Here is a 23,534-nt window from a genome sequence, read left to right on the forward strand (position 1 = left end):
CTGAGGAGAGAGGCGCCTCCTCGCTCCCGCCGCCGTCGGACTTCAATGCCCAGTCCCCAGCTCGCCAGCGTGAGTGCGCCCCTCTCGGGAGGCCCCCGCGCTGACTCCCGGGGCCTCGGGGAAGGGGAGGGCGGGAGGCGCCGCAGCCATTAGTGCAGGCCGGAGACACGTCCCCGGAAGAAGGGCCGGACCGGGGGCGGGAGGATTGCGGCCGGGAAGCGTGGAGAACCTGGGTGGGTGAGTGAGGGAGAGGCATTGTGCGAGTGTGTAAGAATGTTAAGTGTGTGCGCGTGAGGGGGAGAGGGCCGAGCTACCAGAGTGAGCGGGGAGAAGAGAGGGTGTGTGTACGCGGGGGAAGTGGCAGGAAGTGTGGGGGCAGAGAGCGTGTGGGTAGGAGAGTCGGGGAGACAAAGTGGGTGATGAGAGTTGGGGGGAGCGGATCTGGACGTTCAGGAGAATGAGTGGCGGGAGGGGTGTGTGAGTGAGTGACGGGAGGAGAGAAGTGGGGAGAGTGAGAGTGTGTGGGAGCGAGGGACTGGAGTGGGTTAGAGAGTTTTGGGAGAAGGTGCCAGGCAAATGGGGTGTGCCTACATCCAGTGTGGGGGTCCGCACCCTAGAGCCTTTCTCCCTGAACTTTGTGTCTCAGTGAATCCTGGAGTCCTGAGTTAAGGGATATCTTGACCCTGAGTCCTTGGTTTAGGTACGAGGAGAAAGGGTTTAAGAGTTTATTCCAGTGGCTCTAGGATCTTTTGGTTTGGGGATTTAAATGTTAATTTTTATGTGATTTCCCCCCCACCACCACTTTTTTTGTCGAACACCCTCCCCCCAACTTTTCACTTACTATTTGGTACCATGATCCATAACGTGTTTCCAATTTTCCAGTTGCCCTCTCGTTCTAGTCTGAGACTCTTGTGCGCTTACTAAAAGCTTGACTTTTGCCCAGGACTCTAAGCTCTTGCCTCTAGAGTATTCAAAAGCATAGAGGCTTGGAAAGTACTGCTAAGTTTTGGAAATTAGTATCTTTTAGGTTTTGGCTTTTTCTTATCCTTCTGAATGCAAACAAACAAAAATAAACCCATTGCCATCAAGTGGATTCCACCACCTAGCCATCCTATAGGATAGAATAGAACTGCCTCATTGGGTTTTCAAGACTAAATCTTTAATAAACGCCAACAGTCTCATCTGTCAGACTCACCGAGGATTGTCTGGTGGGTTTCAACTGCTGGCCTTGCAGCTAGCAGTCCAGTGTGCTACCAGGGCTCATTTTCTGGAGAGTATCTCCTAAGAAGTGATAATAATGTGATGAAGAACCACCATAGGCTAGTTGATTATTTCCTGGTATTTGTGAAGAAACATACAAAATGATTAGCAGTTCTAGAAATTCTGCAGACTTTCATATGCTTATCTGTCTTGAGTCAATAAACTACAGCCCCTGCTGTATTAAGAATATGATAAGAGGAAATGAGTGAAGTTATGTCCTGTTAAAATAAATATGTGCAAGGAAATTAAGGTTAGAGAATGACACATTGTAGGGCTTCAGAACCACTTGCCACCATACCGTTGTATTGATAAAAATGGTGAGAAGTGGTTGTCAGTATTCTGATCCTGACTTTTTTAAGTTGTTTCTCAGTAATGTTGGGCATTTTTACATGGGAAGTCTTTCAATATGGCAGCCAAGGTAGGGTTGTCCTTTTAGATCTTAGACTTAGTAGAATTATAGACAAAAACGTTGCTGTTATGTGATTAGAAGCCAGAAGTTATTTTTCCTTAGTCTCTGGCCTGCCTCTTCCTACATAATGATGGGTTCTTTTCTTACATTGACCCTGAGAGAAGTGTGTCCTTTTTCTCAATCACTATTGTGTTCTCTGGAGTCCTGATGTGGCGCTGTGGGCCAATGCGTCAGACTGCAAAGTCGTTTGAACTGCAAGGTCAGTGGTTCAAGCTCACCAGCTGCTCCTTGGAAACCCTATACAGGGTTGCTATGGGTCAGAATTGACTTGTTGGCACTTAACAACAACAATTATGCTCTGTGCCTTCAGAAATAGTAAATAATGTTGTTACTATTCAGTGGGTTTGTTTTTAAGTGCCTTTGAGTCAATTCTGACTCATAGCAACCTTGTATAGTGTTTCCATGGAATGACTGGTGAGTTTGAACCACCGACCTTGTGGTTAGCTGGCCATTGCTTATCCTGCAGTGCCACACCAGGATGGCAATGTTCAGTGGGGGAAGTGATTAATTAGTGCCTAGTGTGATGGACTCCTGGTGTGGTGCTGTAGGATAAGTGCTGGACTGCAAATCATAAGGTCAGCAGTTCAAACCCACCAGCTGTTCCTTAGAAACCCTATACAGGGTCGCTATGAGTTGGAACTGACTTGATGGCACTTAACAGTAACAACAATGTGGCACTGTAGGCTAAGCACTAGACTGCTATTAACTAGGTCAGCAGTTCAAACCCACCAGCTGCTCCTTAGAAACCCTATACAGGGTTGCTGTGAGTCAAAACCAACTCCAAGGCAGTTACCAACAATGTGCCAGGTGAATTTTATACTCTTTTCATTTAGTTATTAAAGCTACTATAAAGGTGGTAGATATACTGCCATTGCATTAATTCAGCAGATATAGAACGGCTTCTGTTGGTCTGGCACCAGGAGTACAGTGATGACCCTTATAGATTTACAGTGGAGTGATGAGATAAAGAAACTGAGGTCAAGTAACTTGTCCAAGGTCACACAGATAATTAGAATTGGAGCTAGATGAAAAAAACCCAGGTGTGTCAGACTAAAATTACACTATTACTAACTTCTCATAGGGTGTTTTTACTTCAGTGTTTCTCCTTCACACAGTGACCTAGCAGTGTGTACTGATGAGCATTGTTGAAGTTAATGCACTAGACTAAATGGCTGGAAGCAAGGGGGGGTTATGCAGGAGATTGCTGACTTGAGGCTCTTAAGGCCTATGTTAGGCTTTTATGTGGTAGAGGATTCTGCCTTGAAACTCTTGGGGCCCTAGGGTGTGTGCTTTGAGACAGTTTTTATGAGGCACCTGGGATATGTCTGGGAAAAGAAAGTCTGATTAAAAGAAACCCAGCAGTCTTTCATGTTTTTTATTTTATTTATTTTATTTTTGGGGAAAGGGTAATGGTATTTATTAGGGCTAAGTCAACTAGAAGTTGTCACTTTGTGAAAGTCTCTCTGTGGGATACTTGCCTCAGGTGATTGTGAAGATCAAGTGAGAAAGTATATATAAAACATTTAATTACAAATTGAACTACAGATTCAAAGTATTACCACCACCAAGACTTGTTTATTGAATTCCAACAGTTTAATTGTTATATTTAGTAGCTGGAAGAGGCTGGTATTTTAGAACACCTTTACAAATGAAAAATAGTTTAATACTGCTGAACCACATATGTTCTGACTCAGACCAACAAAAGTCAGACCACTCCTTCTATGAGTCAGTCAAGTAATATTTAATTTGAACGAACCAAATTTATAGGCAGAACCATTTTACAACATCTCTGAACTTTGGTAGCACTAGGGAAGATACGGAAGAGTAAATGTTTGAGTGCTTTTGCACATAACTTAAAAACAAAACTTAAAACCCTCTTAGTTCTGCTTTACTTGAAAAAAAATAAGTTGTGTATAGAAGGTAAATCAGATTTATTTTTTTAAGAATGAACTTTCAAATCATTTTGACTTTTGACACTTCCAGAAGTACTTCTTCTGCAGTAATTACCGAGTATTTTAAACTTTTGAGATGCAAAGTTGAAATAAAGTAAAGTAGGGATTTACTTTATAGGATCTAACTGTCCTTGTTCCTTTTCCTTTTTGTTAGGATGTGGGGTGGTAACCTGGAAAGCAGCTGGAAAAAGCATTTGGAAATAAAATGCTGAGAAGGTGTACACACTTTTTAAGCTTTTGCTCTTGGAAGATTGAAACATAGTTAGAAAGGGTGAAACTTAAGTTGTTTAGGTCAGTTTCTCTAGGTCTATGAGATTGCTGGTATGGTGGCTGGTGTGGTGGCGCTGTAGGATCAGCACTGAACTGTGAATCATAAGGTTGACACAGTTCAAACCCACCAGCTGCTCCTCAGAAACCCTGCACATGGTTGCTGTGAGTTGGAACCAGTTTGATGGCACTTAACAACAACAGACTAGTTGAGGTCCTGATGTGGCCCTGTAGGGTAAGCACTGAACTGCTAACCACAAGGCCGGTGGTTCACTGGGCTGCTAACCTCAAGGTTTCCTCAGAAACTCTGTATAGACAGGGTCACTGTTGAGTCAGAACTGACCCGATGGCACAGGAAAATAACAACAATATAATACTTGTTAAGTGAATGTTGGTAATTTAAAACATTTTTGAGTAACGAAGTGGAATCTGTAATTTTAACATTGTTGACTTAAATTCTGTTTATTGGATTAGGGTAGTGATGGAGATCTTAAGGTGTTGGGATACTTTTGAAATATATATATATAAGGGCCTTCAAAAAGTTAGTCGAAAAATGGAATGAAAAGATACTGACATTTTTTTCCACAAGCTTTTTGAAGTCCTGTAGTACTTAGGATTTTAGATTTTAATATACCTTTTTTAAGCTAAATCACAAATCCTCTTATTTAAAACTGAACCAGTCTATGAGTAAGTAATTCTTACTCCTTTTTTCCTTTCGATTTTATAGATACAGAAATTGATTTGTAGACAAATTGTTGATTCCCAGGTTTGGAATTCAGCTTAAATCTGTGCTACACTTTTATTTTCTGTTAACGCTCTAGTAGTTTCTGTGAGTTAATGTGCTGGACTGCAGAGTTGGTTTGAACTGTAAGGTCGGCGGTTCAAGCTATCAGCTGCCCCTTGGAAAACCTTATACAAGGTCACTATGGCTTGGAATCAACTCGAAGCACTTAACAACAAGAAGGCAGGAATTAAGGAGCCCTGGTAGCACAGTGGTTAAGTGCTTGACTGCTAACAGAAAGGTCGGAGGTTCAAACCCAACAGCCTGCTCTTCTGGGAGAAAGGTATGGTAGTCTATTTCCATAAAGATTTAGTCTTGGAGACTCTTTGGGGTAGTTTTATTCTGCCCTACAAAGTCTCTATGAGTTGAAATAAACTACTTCACTGTTGAGGTTTTGGTAAAAAGTAGACATTGAGGAAGTGGGCCCTTATTTATTTGAAATTTAGTTGTTTTTTTTTTTTTGAAAAAAAGTATACTGAGTTACATGCTTTGCTTTGCACCTCTTTTGGGGATGTTGCTGCTTTGAGATTTTTCTGGGGACACTATTTAGGTCATGTAAAAACTAATTTTAATTTTGTAAAGCAGGAGTTCTTGATGTTAAAGTTCAAATAATTTTGTATCTTGGATTGGTTGAATACTACCAATTACACTTACATTGAGAAATAGTGATTTTAGTCTGCTAATCTGGAAAATTAGAAGAGCCTTCGAGTTTTTGAAACATCAGAACTAATAATATGTATAAAGGTATCTGGTAGCTTTCTCCAGTTATGTTTTGTTTCATTGGCTGAATCACTGGTCTCCTAACTCCTCTGAATTCCTGGTTATTCTCTTGGTACCTACATACAGCCTGTAAGGTTGCTTGGTGGTGCTAGAGTGGGTATTGTATGCAAACCTTTTGCTCCCTGGTGAACTGTCACTACTCTTAACTACCTCTCTGCTCTGCGGAGGAAGCCACACATGACTGTAGGCTCTTTCCACTCTGCACAGTTACTCTTTGTGGCATTACCAGAACACAGGTGAGAAAAAAATGCCTGTTCTTCTGCTGCTCAGTCAGTAAATTTACAGGGAAGCAAAAGCTTTCATAGAAAACTGAGGAGTTAGCAGATCATACCAATAGTTTTCATGTGACTTGGATACAAAGTTTAGCTTGTCTGCACTGACTTTCTTACTCATAGGTTCTATAACATGGATTCCACTCCAGTTTAAAAGGCCTAATAGTTAAATTTCATCATTTGAATATATTTATATTGTACAACCTTGGCTTTTTAAACTGTAGAAAATTTTAAGATAAAGCTTTTCTGTGACCCTTTCTTTGGTAGTTGAGCCTGGTTTGAAAAAATATTTTGACCATTAGAACAGTCTTTACCTTTAGAAATGTGGTGTATTTTAATTCCTTTCATAGTATTTTTGGGTTGAAATTTCATTCTTCTCAGAGAATGTTAATTCTTTTGGCATAAAGTATACACATGATATATTTGTTTTAGCAGATCAGATAAATTACTTATATTTTTATTTCTGCAGTAGCCAAAAATGTTGGCTCTTAACTAATGTATTGTTTGACAAGAATTCAAATTTGCAAATGAGTCTGCCTTCTAGTTGTCCTTTATTTTTAGTTAAGATTTAAGCTTCATTTTTCTGTTGCATTGTTTCACAGGAAACAGTTGATTGTACCTCCACAGTGTTTGTAAATTGGGTTTGTATACATGTGTTGATACTTAACCTTTTAGCAGCAAAACTGATGTGTTTTTTATTTTCCATTACTGGTGAAAAGTGTGTCGTGAGGGAGCAGGATGACTGGTTAGTGCAGAAGGATGTGAGTCATCATCAGGATTTGTCAACAAATTGAGAAGGATATGATGGAGAAACAATAGACTCTAATGACATTATCCTTCATTGCATACATGGTTACCAACAAATTTCCTTTTGATGATTTAAATTATTGTATCTTTCTGGGTAAAAAGCACTTCAAATTTAAGTTACAGATGATATATATAGTACAGTACTATTGAAGTGTTTTTCTAGTGATAATGGGATAGGATCTTCCTTTGGAAGTCATCAACAAGTAGAATTTTAGATAACTTTATTATTAATAAGGAAAAAATAGTGTCAAGTAGTGTTTAATAAGATGAAAGCATATTTTTTAAGTATGTTGATACAGAGCTGTTGAATTAGCTCAGAAGCTCCAACAATACAGTATTAATGTGCTGTTTTTCATTGCACAGAGTTCCTTTTTTTAATAGCACAACTTATATATTTCAAATGGACACAAAATTAGTATCATTTACAGTGTCATAAGATAACTTGCCCTTGAATGGGAGCTTCCTTTCTAGTACTTTGAGGTCTACAAGATGTATCTAGAAAACTTACTACTGTGGAAAATGAAGACTGCTTAAATCGAATGGGAGTGGGGAGAGAGGAGGGCCTGTGGTTTTTCTTTTTGATTAATTGCTGTAATAACTGTCCTTCAGGTGGTTGAGGGAGTTTCATATTTTCTTTATACATCATTAGGCGCCGAAGCTCTTGTAGGACAACTTTGATGCTATATGAATTCTGCCATTTGCTAGCACTGATATGGCTTCTGGGTCCACCACTCCGTTAGAACTATTTGCTCCATTCATTTTAATTTTTGTTACAAATCTTACAAAGGGGGGTGCTTCTGGGTATTTAGGTCCACATTCTATTTTAAGGCTGTATATCCGATTTTCATAAAGTGTTCTTGGAGGCCAATTATCATCCCTGTCCATCTTGTGTCATGTCTTTGTCATCTTCTAGACCCCAGCTAACTGTGCCATCTCCCACTCCTTTCTGGCCTTCTTCGAGTTCTTCCAACAGTTGAAAATTGAGAGGGACTTTTACTTCTCCAGGCTCGCCAGTCGCCCACCCTGGCTCTCAGCTGCGCTGCAGGACCCTGGGCAACCTTTTTAGCAGGCCCCTCAAGCTGCCCGGGAACCAGAATTACTTCTTAATACTTTTAAATTCCTAAACATTTTAATTGCATATGACTTGGTCTGAAATTCTCAGCATAGTCAAGGCCTCCCAGATTTGTCTAACCAAGGATTCTGTTCCTTCCTCAAGTCACCCTACTGTCACCCTTCACTGTTTCTACTAAGTCTTCCTTCATCACTTTATTAAAGTTTTACCTTTTCTTAAAAATCTTCCTAACAACTACATTTGTTTACGCTTTTTTGCATCCTGAGAATATGTTGTTGTTGTTGTTAAGTGCCATTGAATCGGTTCCGACTCATAGCGACCCTGTACAGGGTTTCCAAGTGTGTAAATCTTTACGGGAGTAGAAAGCCTCATCTTTCTCCCGCGGAGCGGCTGGTAGTTTTGAACCGCTGACCCTAAGGTTCGCAGCCCGATTCGTAACCACTACGCTACCAGAGCTCCTTTGAGAATATGTAGTATTAGTATAAAAATTTAATGCCCTTTATCAGGTGATGTACACCAACATTGATTCTTCTAGGATCTTGGTCCTGGACAGTATCTGTATTGTGTGCATTAAGAGCTTTGCAAATAAATACTTGTTGAAAGACTGAATTTTATTATCATATATAGAGCTGGTATATTATCCATCTCAGTAAGCATTTGGAAGAAGAGGGGGAAAAAAACCCTGCATTTGCTGTCCTGAAGTTGGAGTCCTTGTATGGCGCTATAGGATAAGCACTGAACTGCTAACCGAAAAGGTCAGTGATTCAAATCCACCTGCTACGCCTTGTAAACTCTATACAGGGTTACTATGAGTCGAAACCAACTTGACAGCACTTAACAACAGTGTGGCACTGTAGGATAAGCACTGGACTGCTAACTGCAAGGTTGGTGGTTCAAACCAGTCAGCTGCTTCTCAGAAACCCTGGTTAAGTTTGCTGTGAGTTGAAACCTACTAAATGGCACTTAGCAACAACAGTTGGGAAAAGGATGATGAATTCATATTGAATTAAGTTATTGAGAAAAGAGTAATCCCTTGACATGATAATAGGGAGATACATATTTCACCATTTTTTACTTCATATTCATATGTAAACTAGCTGCTTTCACTTTACAATTTTTAAGGATTGTAAATGTTGTGTTTCATGAAAATAAATATCTAGTTGCTGGTTGGACAGAGTTAGTACAAGATTGTTGTTTTTATTATGCTGTTTGGTGGTATTGATTGAGTCAAGTAGGTTCTAACTCATAGCAACCATATGTACAACATAATGAAACATTGTGCCCCTGGTCCTGTGACAGCCTCACAATTCAACCCATTTTTTCTGTCACTGTGCCAGCCTATCTCATTGAGCATTTTAATCTTTTTTACTGTTTCTCTACTTTACCAAGGATGATGTTCTCCAGGGACTGGTCCCTGATAACATGTCTAAGTGAGATGAAATCTTGCCATACTAATGTCAAAGGAGCATTCTGGATGTACTTCTTCCAAAATAGATTTGCTCATTTTTCTGGCTGTTGTTGTTAGGTGCCATTGAGTCTGCCATATGCACAGTAGAATGAAACCTTGCCCGATCATGGGCCAACCTCACTACTGGTTGCTACGCTTGAGCCCATTGATGCTGCCACTTGGCCAATCCATCTTGCAGGGGGTCTTCCTCTTTTTCTCTGACCCTCCTTACCAAACATGATATCCTTCTCCAGCAACTGGTCCCTCTTGACAATATGTCCAAAGTATGAGAGATGAATTTTGGCCGTCCTGTCCTCCAAGGAGCACTCTGGTTGCACTTCTTCCAACACAGATGTGTTGCTTCATTTGTATTCTTCAACACCATAATTCAAGTGCATCAGTTTTTTCAGTTTTCCTTATTCATTGTCTAGCTTTTGCATGCATATGAGGCAGTTGAACATAAGTCTTGGGTAAGGAGCATCTTAGTCTTCAAAGTGTTACCTTGGCTTTTTAACACTTGAAAGTGATCTTTTGCAGATTTGTTCATTATGTCATTTGTTTTCTTGACTGATGCTTCCATGGGAGTTGATTGTGGATCCAATAAAGTGAAATTCTTGATAACTTAAATTTTTTTTCTCCATTTATTATGATGTTGCTTATTGGTCCAGTTGTGAGGATTTTTGTTTCCTTTGTGTTGAAATGTAATTTATATTGAAGGCTGAGTCTTTGATCTTCATCAGTACTTTTAGCAAGCAAGGTTGTGACGTCTGCATATCACAGGGTTTTAATGATGCCCTGTGTTCTTCAAATAGTCTGCTTTATCAGATTATTTGCTCAGCATACAGATCGACAACATATAGTGAAAGTTGTAACCCTGACACACAGCTTTCTGATTTCACACTATGCAGCATTCCCTTGTTCGGTTTGAAGGACTTTTAAATGTGCTCAGTACATTTGCCTATGTATTGATTTTGTATGAGCACAATTGGTGGTGGTGGTGGTTGTGGTCATGCGCCATCAATTTAGTTCTGACACAGCGAACCTATATAGGATTTCCAAGGCGGTAAATTTTTACGGGAGCAGAAAATCATATCTTTCTCCTACGGAGCACCTGGTGGACCCTAACTACTGTAGTTAGTAGCCCATGGTGTGACCCACTACACCACCAGGGCTCCTAATTAGTGTGTAGACAGTATATTTTAAAAGCCACTAATAGATCCAGATAAGGAGCTCTGGTAGGGTATTGGTTACGGATCGGGCTGTGAACCTTAATGTCGGCAGTTCGAAACTACTAGCTGTTTCGCGGGAGAAAGATGAGGCTTTCTGCTCCCGTAAAGATTTACAGCCTCGGAAACCCTGTATACAGGGTCGCTATGGGTCGGAACCGACTCGACGGCACTTAACCAATAACTGCAGTAGCTCCAGATAGAACGATTTGAGTTCTTGTCTATCTCCTACACAGATAGGTGCCTGTGAAGTGTATAATAGTGTGATTTATGAAAAGCAAGTTTAGGAGAGGAAGTGAAGTATAGCATACCCAGTGTGTAATAAAATGCCCTAACAGCAGAAAAAATTTCCAGGGCTCAAACAAAAGAATTTTGCTGATAAGATGTATTTAGGAATGTTTTAATTCTGTATCCTGTACACTGAGAGTTTCATTTACCCGTTTTGAAGGTGAATAGTTGAGCAGGACTTTTAAATGTGCTCAGTACATTTGACAAAATGGGGAAATGAAAGAGTTAAATTGGTTCATAAACTATTAAGCTCTGCAACATGGTATATTTTAAATGCTAACAATAGTCTGGATGTTTTTAGTTTGCAAGCTGCTCCTATGCTGTAGGTTATTTTGAAAGGTGATTCAAATAACCTTTTTCCAAGTATCTATTTTGCAACCTCATGGAACTTGCAGCTGTTATAGTCATTCTAAGTGTCCTAATATAGCTCAGAAAACATTTCAGAGTGGTGTTGACAAGCTGAATCCAGGTGTCCTTTTGGATTTTTACTGTTGAATTTGGTTTAATAAATTGAAATTCACACTCAAGTGCATTTCTTAATAAGTGAAATAATGGATTCAAAGTGGTCCTTAGGTTAATGTATGAGTGCATGTTGTTGTGTGCCCTCTTTGGTTTCTGACATAGAAACTCTGTATAGTTTCCAAGAGTGACTTATGGGGTTGAACTGCAGACCTTGGAGTTACCATTGCAGTGCTTATTCCACAGCGCCATTCCAGGGCTTGCTCACGTACTCTCTCTATGTATATTATTGTTGTTACATGCCGTGGAGTCCATTCCGACTCATAGCGACCCTGTACAGGGTTTCCGAGGCTGTAAATCTTTACGGGAGCAGAACACCTCATCTTTCTCCCGCGGAACCGCTGGTAGTTTCGAACTGCTGCCCTTGCAGTTCGCAGCCCGATTCGTAACCACTATGCTACCAGTATATGTATATAGAGATGCTGGAAACTAAATTAAAGTGATTGACAGATTTTTTTCTGGAAAAATTACTTATCCTTCTGAGAATAAAGAAAGAAGCACGGAAGGAAGAAAACAAATGTTAGGATTTAATTTTATGAGAAAACACTGAATTGAGTATAGTTCTTATTGTACAAGGAGGTTACAACACTTAATTTAGGAAAGGAAGGTACTTTAACTTATAATAAAGAAGATTTGTTATTTGTTGTTGTTAAAGTGCTGTAGAGTTGGTTCTGTAACCCACAGTGACCCTGGATAGGGTTTTTGAGGAGCAGCTGGTGAGCTTGAACAGCTGACCCCACGGTTCAATAGACTTTGCAGTCCAGTGCATTATCCCACAGTGCCATGCCAGGACTCCAAATAAAGAAAATTGGGAGTCTTAAAATGCAAATAAATGAAAGCCTTAGTCTTTAAATATAAAGCCCATAGAGAGGGTAGTATTGATCCCTTTGTCTGGAAATTAGTGCATAAACAAATAGAATCCTTTTACTAAGCTGCATAATTTTTAAAAAGATTAACTGAAAACAGTAAGATTAATGTCCAGTCTTTAGAATTATGCTTTTAGGTAATGTTATTACCGATGTTACTCAAATAATTATTTTTTAAAAAGTACAACTTGATCATGGTTCTGATACTTCCATTTTACATTTTACTTATGAAAGGAGAAAATAAACCGTTTTGGACAAGTGATTTATCTTGAGAATTGCTCATCTTTATAAGAACAATGGAATACAATTGAAAAATATTTTCAAGTGTGGCATGAAAATATTTATTGTGCTTTTGCTTTATAGTTATTTGTAGAGAGAAATAAGTAAAAAAGGACAAGTACTTCTAACACCAGGGTACATAACAAATTTGGAAACCACTTCCTTTTCACTTGGGTGGGAACAGGGCCCACAAGACATCAGTAAATAACTGACAGTGTTCTGAGAACATGTATGATGGTTAATTGCTTTCCTTTCCATTCTGAGTGGCAGGTCTTATGTCACCTGCTGGTTCTGAATTTTCTCACCATCAAGGTCATGATTTCTCTTTATAGAACTGATTATTGATTTCTGTACTGGAACTTGATTCTCAAGTTCTCTCCTTAAATGAGGAAGTGGAAAAAGTGGGAATAACCAAAGGAGTAACTATAAGACTTTTATTTTTTAAGCTGTAAAAAGCAAAAAACCCCAGCATACTACTTTTTAGCCTATTTACAGATATTTTGGAGCCTAATTTGTATAGAATTTAATGGATACTGTTTTCCATATCAATGCTTTAGAACTGTAGTTATTTGGGAAGGGAGGACCAGTGATGTGCACCAACATTGATTCTTCTAGGATCTTGGTCCTGGACCTCAAATTTCAAGGAGCCAAGTATATTCACAACACTAGAGACAAAACCAGAATACCTAGCATTGTTTCTAGGGCTCTGATAAGTTGAGAGTAGGTCAAGAAAGATGAGCAAAGTTTCACTTTGAGACTAATAAAGATAAGTTCTCTAGTTTAGACACTTTTTCCTCAAATGATTCAAGTGAAGTAGATATTATAATAATTTACTGAGGAGTTTCCTTATTTTTCTTCATCGATGATTGAGAAGATTTTATTGTCTGTTGTGTCATTTTAAATTGGACTTTGTATTCTTTGAGTTTCTCAGGGACATGGCTCTGTTTTACAAAACGTTTACACAATCTGTGGATAAATCCTTTTGGGCTCTACCTTAAAGTATACAAGGAGACTTCAGAAAGTTTGTGGAAAAATGAAATTAAAGTGTAAAAGGTTTTTTTCATGGACTTTTTGAAGCCCCCTCATAGATCTCTGGCACTTTCTGTTCTAGTGGCACTGGCTCCCTTTGCTCTTCCCTAGAACACTCCAAGCATATCCCCACCTCATAGACCTTTGCTACAGCTAATCCTTCTGTTGAAAGTATGTTTGTCCCTCAAGTATCACTTTGGCCCACAACCCCAGGTCTTCCATAAAATGTCACTTCTTTTCCAGCAGGCTTTTATTCGCCACCTGTTTAAAGTTGGAATCAGACTCCCTTTTGGCACTGCTGATTGTCCTACTTTGTATGTCTTTCCATGTTGTTGTTGTTAGGTGCCTGATCCTGGGCCAACCTCACCATTGTTGCTGTGCTTGAGCTGCCACTTTGCCAGTCCGTCTTGCTGGGGGTCTTCCTCTTTTCCTCTGACCCTCCACCTTACCAAACATGTTACCTTTCTCCAATGACTGGTCTCTCCTGACAATATGTCTGAATTCTATTTGTCTCTTTCTGCTCACTAAAATGTAAGCTTCATGATGACAAGAGTTTTCTTGTTTTTTTTTTCTGTTGTTGTTGTTGTTCATTCTTTTATTTTACCAGTGAGAATGTGAGATACGTAGTATATACCCAATAAATATTTATTGAATTAATAAATTCTTAACCTAATTAGTTAAGAATTTGTTAATTCTTAGAGAACATATGTAACTCTTTATGAAGATGTTATTACAGTTGGTAGATTAGATAACTTGTATCGTGTCATCATTGAAGTGAATTTGCTTTAGGAAAAAATGGTTGCAAAGTTTTAATTTTATACACCTACCCCACTGCCATTGGGTCAACTCTGACTCATAGTGACCCTGTATAGGATTTCTGAGATAAATCTTTATGGGAGCAGGAAGCCTTATCTTTCTCCTGAGGAGCAGCTTGTGGGGTTGAACTGCTGATCTTGCTTGTGGTTAGCAGACTAGTGCTTATCGTACAGCACCATCAGGGCTCCTTAGTCTTATACAGGGTGCTTCAAAACGGTGGAAAAATTCCATTATCTTTTTAATTTACAAAAATACAATCATTTAAATTAAATGTTATAACACGAATGGTAGCAGTCAAATTATCTTTTAATTTCATTTTTCCGTAAACTTTTTTGAAACCCTTTTATATACAATGGTAAGTAAAAAAGTGCTGCTTTAAGAGTCTTGGTGTGGCACTGTATGATTAGCACACTAGACTAACTAACCACAAGGCTGAAAGTTTAGGCCCCTCCCCCCCCCAGCTGTGAGTTCCAACTGACTAGATGGCACTTAGAAACAATGAGAGAGTTCCAGTTCATACATTCATGGGTTAAATTATATTTAAACATGTCTCAATCAGTGGATGGCTACAGACAAGTTCTCTCAGTAGTACATTTGTCCTAATCTCGTTTTATGCCATGTTAAACACTTTTGAGGTCAGGGCTAATATTAAATTTTTAATAATGCTCAAGTAGATATCTCCCTAATTAGTGAAGCTTTGCAACAAGTTTACAGGAATGATGCCTCACATAAAACAAGAGTTTTTAGATGGATCAAGTGTTTTAAGGAAGGTCAATAAGACCTAAATGAATGAAGAAACACTACTGTCAGAAGTGTATACAGACTTATATGGAAGATACATTGAGAAACAATAATTTCATGTTTTGACATTTTTGTTTAATAAAGTTTTGTATGATTGTATAGCAGTACTTTTAAACAGTTTTGTCTAACAGATAGTCCATGTGTTATATTTTCATGTTGCCTGATTATAGAAACCAAACTGACTCAAATTTGCAAGACTTCCTGTAGAATTTCTGGTAAGAAATGTGGCAGTAAATGTATGCTTACTTGCATTTTATACCTTTACTTTTGGATTTTACTTCCTGAGATTTAGAATTCTTTCATTGCCTGTTTATATTATAATGTGACTTTAATTTGGAAATAAAAGAGATTATTTCAAAGTAGAAAGCTGAATGGGAGTAGATTGACAGGATTTTTAAAAGGATGCCTAGTAATATTGGGTTATATTAAATGAGGCTGCTTTTATAAAGTTCCCTTACACCCTTGAACTCTCTGTATTTATGTTTGAATTTAGAATTACAGTTGCCAATGAAGACATAAATTTTACTCATTTACTTAGTTGTCACAAAAGGAAACAGCTATCTTTCTGGAGTAGTTTTTGGTATACGCCTACCTAGCTCGGATAGAGGGATTAGCCCTCATTGTTGTTGTTGTTAAGTGCCATCGAGTCGGTTCCGACCCATAGCGACCCTGTACAGGGTTTCCGAGGGTGTAAATCTTTACGGGAGTAGAAAGCCTCATCTTTCTCCCGCGGAGCAGCTGGTAGTTTCGAACCGCTGACCTTAAGGTTCGCAGCCCAATTCGTAACCACTACGCTACCAGAGCTCCTTTCGTTAGGCTCTTTCTAATCCTTTGATTGAGAAATTACACTGTTGAGAAAAACCATTGCAATGTTCTTTATCATACTTATTCAGGGAATTAAAAAATAATTAAGGTAATATATGTACATGGGGGAAAAATAGTTTAAAAAGTATAAGAGGAAATCATGCTCCTGACCTCCTGCCTGCCCCACACCCCCCCATCCACTGCTACCAGTCTGTAATCTTCCAGGTAGTCCATGTGTATGATGAACAGAATACTCATAAATATTTCTGTAAAACCATGAGTGAGAGTCCTGGTGTGGTGCTGTGGGCTAATGTTGTCAGACTGCAAAGTCATTTGAACTGCAAGATCGGTGGTTCAAGCTCACCAGCTGCTCCTTGGAAACCCTATACAGGGTTGCTATGGGTCGGAATTGACTCGATGGCACTTGACAACAACAACAGCAGCATTCATACTGTTACGCTCTTTTCACTTATTTGTGCTTTTATATATAGTCATCTTTCCATAACAGTTCATAGAGATGTTTTATTTTTAACTTCTGCATAGTTTTGCATTTTAACAATTTGCCATTATAAAATGATGGTTATTGTGTTATTTCATCCTTTTTTATTTTTATGACCGTAGATGTTAGCAGTAGAATAATAACACTGGATTTTAAACTGTTTCTAACTTGTTAACGTTTTGTTGCTAATTGCCAGTGAGTCAGTTCTGATGCATAGTGACCCTTTATAGGGTTTCCAAGGAGCGCCTGGTGGGTTTGAACTGTTGATCTTGTAGTTCAAACTCACCTTTCAGTCTAGTGTTTATCCTACAACACCATACCAGTACTCCTAACTTGTTATTAGGTGCCATCTGGTCAATTCTGACTCATAGTGACCCTGTAGGACAGAGTAGAACTGCTGCCCCATGGGACTGTTGGTGTGGTGCTGTGAGTTGATGCACCAGACTGCAAAGCCATTTGAGCTGCAGGGTCGGTACTTCAAGCTCACCAGCTGTTTTTCCAAAACCCTGTATAGGGTTTGGCATTTAACAACAATAACAATCTTTATGGAGGGTCCTGGTGCAGCACTATGGATTAATGCTCTGTACTGCAAAGTTGGTTTGAACTGCAAGGTCGGTGGTTCAAGCTCACCAGCTGTTCCTGTAGGAAACCCTATACAGGGTTGGCTATGGATTGGAAAAGACTCGGTAGCAGTTAACAACAACAACGAAAACAATCTTTATGGGAGGAGACTGCCGCCATGTCTGTCTTCTGTGGAACAGATGGTGGATTCAAACCACCAACCTTCCATTAGCATTTACATACTTAACCATTGTACCACCACCACCAGGGCTCCTTGTTTCTAACACCTCTCTTCAGAGTTTTGAGCAATCTGCATTGTGTCATTGTTATAGTTTTACTGGCAGTGCACTACCTAGCATCATAAGCCTCAGCTCAGTTGCTCTTCTTCCAGCCTTCCCTTTCTTCCTCCTTTCTCCTGCCTCTTTCTCTTCACTGAAAAAGATTTCTCTGTCTCACTTCATCTTTTCTAAAATCATTGAAGTCCTAGACCACTAGGACTCCTGTAGAGAGGACATTTGAGTGCATATTTGAATTTGACTGCTGTTAGATGCCTGGTAAACAGACTCTTCTATCACCTAGTAAATTAAAACAAAATTGTATTTTTACTTAAGTTTATAGAGTCAGAATTAATACCAGAGAGGCAACTTAAGAAGAAGAAAAATTTCCTGTAGGTGTACAGGTGCTGTGTTTAAGCTGAAATAATAGGGCTCTGCAACTTTTGAGTACTTTACAGCTGTGGTGGTTGTTTATGACTTTTTGTAGTCTGTTTGCTTTGCATTCTTACATGTGTTAAGGAAGTTAACATTGGTTTATCTGAATTGACAGGTGCAAGAATTGAACTGTTGATGCATAGTTGAACTCTTGGGTAAGGGGAAGGGAATAGAAGCTTGCTTTTATCATGTATCTGTTAGCATTGATAGAACATACTGTTTCTTCAGGCAAAAAATTGTTTTTTTTTTGGATCTCAATATGGTGTTAAGAATTGAAAATGTGAAAGTGCATTATCGTGGTCCTTCCAAAATGAGGTTGGAAGAATGAGATGGGATAAAGCCTACTCTGATTGCTGAGTAGACAAACATTGGAGACAGGTAGAAAACAGTGCTAGAGCCATATAACCTTTTAAGCCTGGCGATCACTACAATGAGGGTCTTTCAGTGCCTTTACTTTGTTGACTCACATACTAGCTCTGATAACATCATTGAACTAAAGTGATTCAGACAGGTTAGAATTTCCTTGTGGTTCACTCTGCACTGCATGCAAACATTGTTTCTGAAGTAGTTACTTTTATAATCTTGCCCATTTTATAAGGTCAGGTTGCAGATAAACATCCAAAAAAATATTTGAAGAGAAGTTACATTTGCATGAAAAATTGTGACTAAAAAATATGTTGATACCTACATTAGTTTAAATAGAAGGAAAATGAATAGGGAGTCAGGACACCTGGAGTAGTGTCTTAGATCTACTTTTAGACCCCAGATATCATCATCATCTTTTTTTAAAAGAGGGATCAGAGTAGTTCATTTCTTTCTTCATAGCTCTAAAATTCCTTTGCTGTACAAGGAGTACTCTATTGAAATATTTCCTTGTGTAATCTAAGGTGGCTGTGTTTGGGGTAACAAACAGTATTATCAGTTAAGAAGAGTGGTGGTGTATACTGTTGTTTTCTTAGTTTATGTATAGTGTTTTTACAGTAGTGGATTACTTGTTCTGCAGAATTATAATTCAAGTTCTTGGAATACCATTTTGAATTTGTGTGTTATTTATATTTTAGGAATGTTTTCGTTTTGCATTTGTATCCATGGTTATAAAAACACAAGCATTCAACTTATAAAGTAAAATACCCTGTTGTTGTTGTTATGTGCCATGGAGTCAGTTCTGACTCATAGCGACCCTGCACAGGGTTTCTGAGGCTGTTAATCTTTATGGGAGCAGAATGCCTCATCCTTCTCCCATGGAACCGCTGGTAATTTCGAACTGCTGACCGTACGGTTCGCAGCCCGATTCGTAACCAGTACGCTACCAGAGCTCCTTTAAGAATATAATAAAAAGAAGAATTGAGGGGATAGAGGATAGGCTTGAAAGTTTGGAAACCTAGGTTCTTTCTTTATCTTTCTGAAAATGATCCTATAATAATTCTCTTCTATGTCTTTTTATGTCTTGACTACCTTCTTCCTTTTTTTTTTTTTTTTAATATTTTTGAGTAAACTTTTATTGGTGGCTTGGTAAAGAGACAAGTGAAAGAACTAGACCTCATCCTGGCTTTTAGAAGAATTTATAATTATGTTGATTCTCTCTAAGCCAGCTATAAAGATTGCTGTATTTCAAAGCAGCAGTTCTAAAATAATATTAAAAATTCAGACACTTCTGTTTCTTGCTTTGTTTTTTTGTGGGGATTAATATTGGGGAAGAGGAATGCGGGGTGAATTCGTGATCTTCAGATTCTTTTACACTCTTGACACGGTGATGTGAGAAACAGTAAAAACCGTAGCAAGAATAGAGAAGATTGGATTTATGTATCATTTGAGTCAGTAAGCATTGTACATTGGAAAGAACTCTGGACTAACAGAAATTTGGGCTTAAATTTGGGTTCAGCTAATTAATTGTGTAAGTTTAGACAAGTCGTATCATTTCTGATCCTCTTCCTCATTCCTCATGCATACTAATAACTACTAAGTGTTGTGGGGAAAAGGATATCATTTTTTGAAAGTCTGTTATTCTGAGCTGTCATTGTTGAGGGTCAATGCATATACTTTGGGTAGGAAAATTTTTAAATCCTTGCAGGAGAATGTTGGTAAATATCCATTTTCAGATATACCATGAGTATATGTGAAAGTTCTAACTTTAGATAAACATAGAGATTGTTGTGAACTTTATGACTGGAGCCCATAGAAGGAAGGTTTCTTTAAGTACTGGACTTAATTGTTTTTAAATGACTTGATTTAGAAATATTTTATTAACACCAGAAACTTTATTGAATCCAGTTTTGAAGAAAGAAGGGCACAATTGGTTTTTTAATCTGATTTTTGAAACTCTTGGTACATAACTTCTTGTTAAGTGCCGTTGAGTTTGTTCAGACTCATAGCGACCCTGTGTAGAGTTTCCAAGGAGTATTGGTGAGTTTGAACCACTGACTTTGTAGTTGAGGGCTTATCCTACAGCACACACCAGTAGAACTGGTCACACTTTAGATGTCTATGCTTATAAGAAATGTATTCTTGACTTCTGTCAAACTCCAGTTCATTTACTTATGTTTCGTTCTCCCCCCACCCCCAGGTTTTTCGTTGGAATATACGCTACACATTTATGGCGATTCTGAGCGTGAGGGCAGACTTCTGCCAGGCTCAGCACAGCATTTTCGCTGACAAGTGAGCTTGGGCATTCTATGTGCCATAATTAACCTTGCCTTGAAGAATCTGGACACCGAGACTGGCCTCAGAAATAAATAGTTGGGCTTTTTTTTTTTTTTTTTTAATTGCAAGCATATTTCTTTTAATGACTCCAGAAAAATTAAGCTTCAAGTAAACAAAAGTGGAAAGTGACCTACACTTTTAACTTGTCTCACTAGTGCCTAAATGTAGTAAAGGCTGCTTTAAGTTTTATATGTAGTTGGATTTTTTTTTTTTTGGAGTCTGAAGGTATCCATCTACAGTCATTGAGGCCCAAGTTGAATTTGAATTCAAGTGGATTCTAAATACTTCTGTTAATCTTGAAGAGAGAAGCTTCTTAAGGAGTAAACAAGTTGAATAGAGAAAACATTGATTGATAATAGGTGTTCTAGTCGTCTTTTTAATGTTTTCTGCTGTGAAACATTTCAAGATTTATTGATTTCCTCCCTTCTCCCCATTTTTCCCATCACATTCACATTCACACGCACACGCACGCACATTCACTTTTTATTTGCCATAATGAACCGTCCAGCCCCTGTGGAGATCTCCTATGAGAACATGCGTTTTCTGATAACTCACAACCCTACCAATGCTACTCTCAACAAGTTCACAGAGGTAAGATTTTTTAATTGATTTATATGTAAAAATCTCAGTGAAAAATTAACACCATTATAAGGAAATCTAATACTGCAAGGTGATGGATGATAATCTTTGGTCAAATTGGGTTGAGTTAATTAACAACAAATTTTTTAAAACATTAGAATTTGGGGAAATTTTATATACATTGTCTAGTACCATAGTTTTTCTTGTATCATCTCTACATTTGTTAGCAGTTCTTTTGTCATAATTTAAATAATAAGAGTAATATTTTAAAAGCACTTAATATGTATTAGGCATTATGTATGGTAAGCAGTTTTATGCATTATGTAGTTTACTTTCCATAAGAACCCTTATGAGGTGTAGGTATCATTATTTTCTCCCTCCTCTAAAGATGATGAGCTAAAGTTCAGAGCAATTTATAAGCATATACTGGCACACATTAAATAATAGAACTGATATACTTACCCAAGTCTCTGACACTAAAAGCCTTGTCCTACCTACTTCAACTATTTCAGCCACTCTTAGTGAGTTGCCACCCCAATATTGTAGCAACAGTAATCATTTAAAGGGTTCAGAAATGTGGAAAAAAGATGTTAGGTAGTATTTCAAATTTTGATTTTACTTGATTGCTTTTGCTTTATTTATAGAGTAGATTTAGAGTGTTGTATTCTAAGTCTACCCCTCCCATTTTACAAATGGCAAAACTGAGACTGAAAGGTTTTGACTTGCTTAAGTTCCCAGATACTTTACAATAAAAACTTCTACCACAACCTTTCAGTGAACAGTTACTATTATGAAGTTCATTTGAATGGGATTTTAGCTGTGATTTGAAACTTGTTTTTAAAATTCTTAACTCAGTATAATAACTTGTAGCTTCTCTGGATTTCTTGTATGAGAAAGAAGGCTTTTCTGTGGAAAAAAAAAATAAAGTCCTTTAACTATTAAAATAACTTTACTCTTTAGATAACTGAAGATAAACACTTCTTATAGGATATCACTGTTCCTGTTTGTTTATACTTATAATTCCCTAAGCTTCTTAACTTTGTGTACACAGTGTACAAGTGGATTCCAGGCCTGTATGCCCTCAGGTGGTTCAGTCACCTTTAAGCCTGGCAGAATTAATGTGATGCTATTTTCAGCTGCTGGATTCCTTGGCCATAGACTCTAAAAGTGACAGAGGCCACTGTCCTGTGAAACTATTTAAAGACCTTGGTGGCCCCATACAGATAGGTAGCCACTGTAGAAAGAATTTTAAAGGAGCACTTCTGGCTTTTATTGTGTGTTAGCTAGCTTTATAGTATACCATTTTTCCTTCTTAATTTCAAAACTAGTTTTATTTATTGTTTAAGAAACAGGAAGTATATTTATTGCATAAAAATCAGAAGATACAAATAAGCAAAAAGACAATTAAAAACACCTTTAATACCTGGCTTCCTCACGTTTTTCTTTGAATATATACATGGATTTATAAATATGCATATAGATAGTTGTACGTTAAAAAACAATCTCCTCAACTTCCTTAATATTTTTTAAATAGCTGTAATAGTATTCTATTGTATGGATGTACTATAATTTGTCTAATCAGTCCCCTGTTTTTGGACAATATTGTTTCCTGATTTTGCCATTCCAGATAGCTGTGGTGAATATTTTGGTACCTCAATCTTTATCTTTGTTTCCTTAGTATAAATTTCCAGAAGTAAAGTTTCTAGATCAAAGTGTGTATTTACTTTTAAAGTTTTGTGTTATACTCTCAAATTGCCCTATAGAAAGGAGAGTCTTACTCATAATCCCACTGGTAGTGCAAGATTGTCATTAGCTACAGTTGAGAACCACTTCAATCTTTTGTCTATTTCATAGGAAAAGAATGATAAAGTCTTTCAGTTCATAATAGTACTTTTCTAAAGCTCTGGTTGCAGATTGCAAAAGCAAGTACTTCTGTATTTATTTGTTTTTTTTTTTAAAGGAACTTAAGAAGTATGGAGTGACAACTTTGGTTCGAGTTTGTGATGCTACGTATGATAAAGCGCCAGTTGAAAAAGAAGGCATCCATGTTCTAGTGAGTGTGTAGTGTTTTATTTTTTACTAAACAAGTTGTACTTTTCAAACAGATTTATAAAACTTGACACAGTAATTTTGCTTTTTAAGCTTGTTTTAAAAGGAGATGCAGTGCTTATAGCAATCAGTTAAAATTCCTTTGGCTTAATAATTTATCTTTAAACTCTACAAAAGTAGAGTATTTCCAATACATAGCAAAATTTAATGTATGCTTATTTCATGAAAAACAGAAAATTCTCTTCATTTTAAAACTGTGTGTGTGTGAATTTGGTGAAGGTGTTCAGACCAAATCAGTTTGGCATTCAACAAATCATGTACTTTGTTTGATTATAATGATTGCAGTTCCCTGTATGTATCATCACTTAACAATATTTACCTCTATTCACTTTAAGTTGTGCACTCCTCCCTGTGTCTTCCATTACCTTAATCTTTCCTCTGCCAACCTCCCTCATGTTGTTTATACACTCGCAATCACCCAAATTAGCATGTCTACCCTGAAGCTGGGATTGTGGTGGCTCCAAATGGTGGCATTGGACAGTGAACCGAGGTTCAAGCCCACCAGCCGCTCTGAGGAAGAAGATGAGACTTTCTGCTCCCATGAAGATTTAAAGCCTCAGAAACTCTATACAGGGTCTCTGTGCTTGATGGCACTTGATAATAGCAGCAACCTTCTAGCCCAAGGGTGGAGAACCTTTTTT

General features: G+C 38.0%; 1 protein-coding gene and 1 pseudogene across 3 annotated transcripts in view; one reads left to right on the forward strand and one right to left on the reverse strand.

Moving 5' to 3' along the window:
- Positions 1–42: 42 nt before the first annotated feature.
- Positions 43–9,280, reverse strand: LOC102822055 (annotated as a pseudogene).
- A 10,968-nt stretch (positions 9,281–20,248) lies between these two features.
- The window catches only part of PTP4A2 (protein tyrosine phosphatase type IVA, member 2), a 27,994-nt gene continuing 24,708 nt past the window's right edge, over positions 20,249–23,534 (forward strand). Inside the window, exons 1-2 of one of the 3 annotated variants that reach the window (XM_006862173.1) lie at positions 20,249–20,796; positions 22,745–22,837. In XM_006862173.1, coding sequence (XP_006862235.1) covers positions 20,701–20,796; positions 22,745–22,837 — 189 coding nt within the window. In that variant the 5' untranslated portion in view covers positions 20,249–20,700. The remainder of the gene's footprint in view (positions 20,797–22,744; positions 22,838–23,534) is intronic. The other 2 variants (XM_006862175.1, XM_006862174.1) reach the window with 2 other exon arrangements.

The sequence above is a fragment of the Chrysochloris asiatica genome, unplaced genomic scaffold (genome assembly GCF_000296735.1).
Source record: "Chrysochloris asiatica unplaced genomic scaffold, ChrAsi1.0 scaffold00047, whole genome shotgun sequence".
Taxonomy (NCBI): domain Eukaryota; kingdom Metazoa; phylum Chordata; class Mammalia; order Afrosoricida; family Chrysochloridae; genus Chrysochloris; species Chrysochloris asiatica.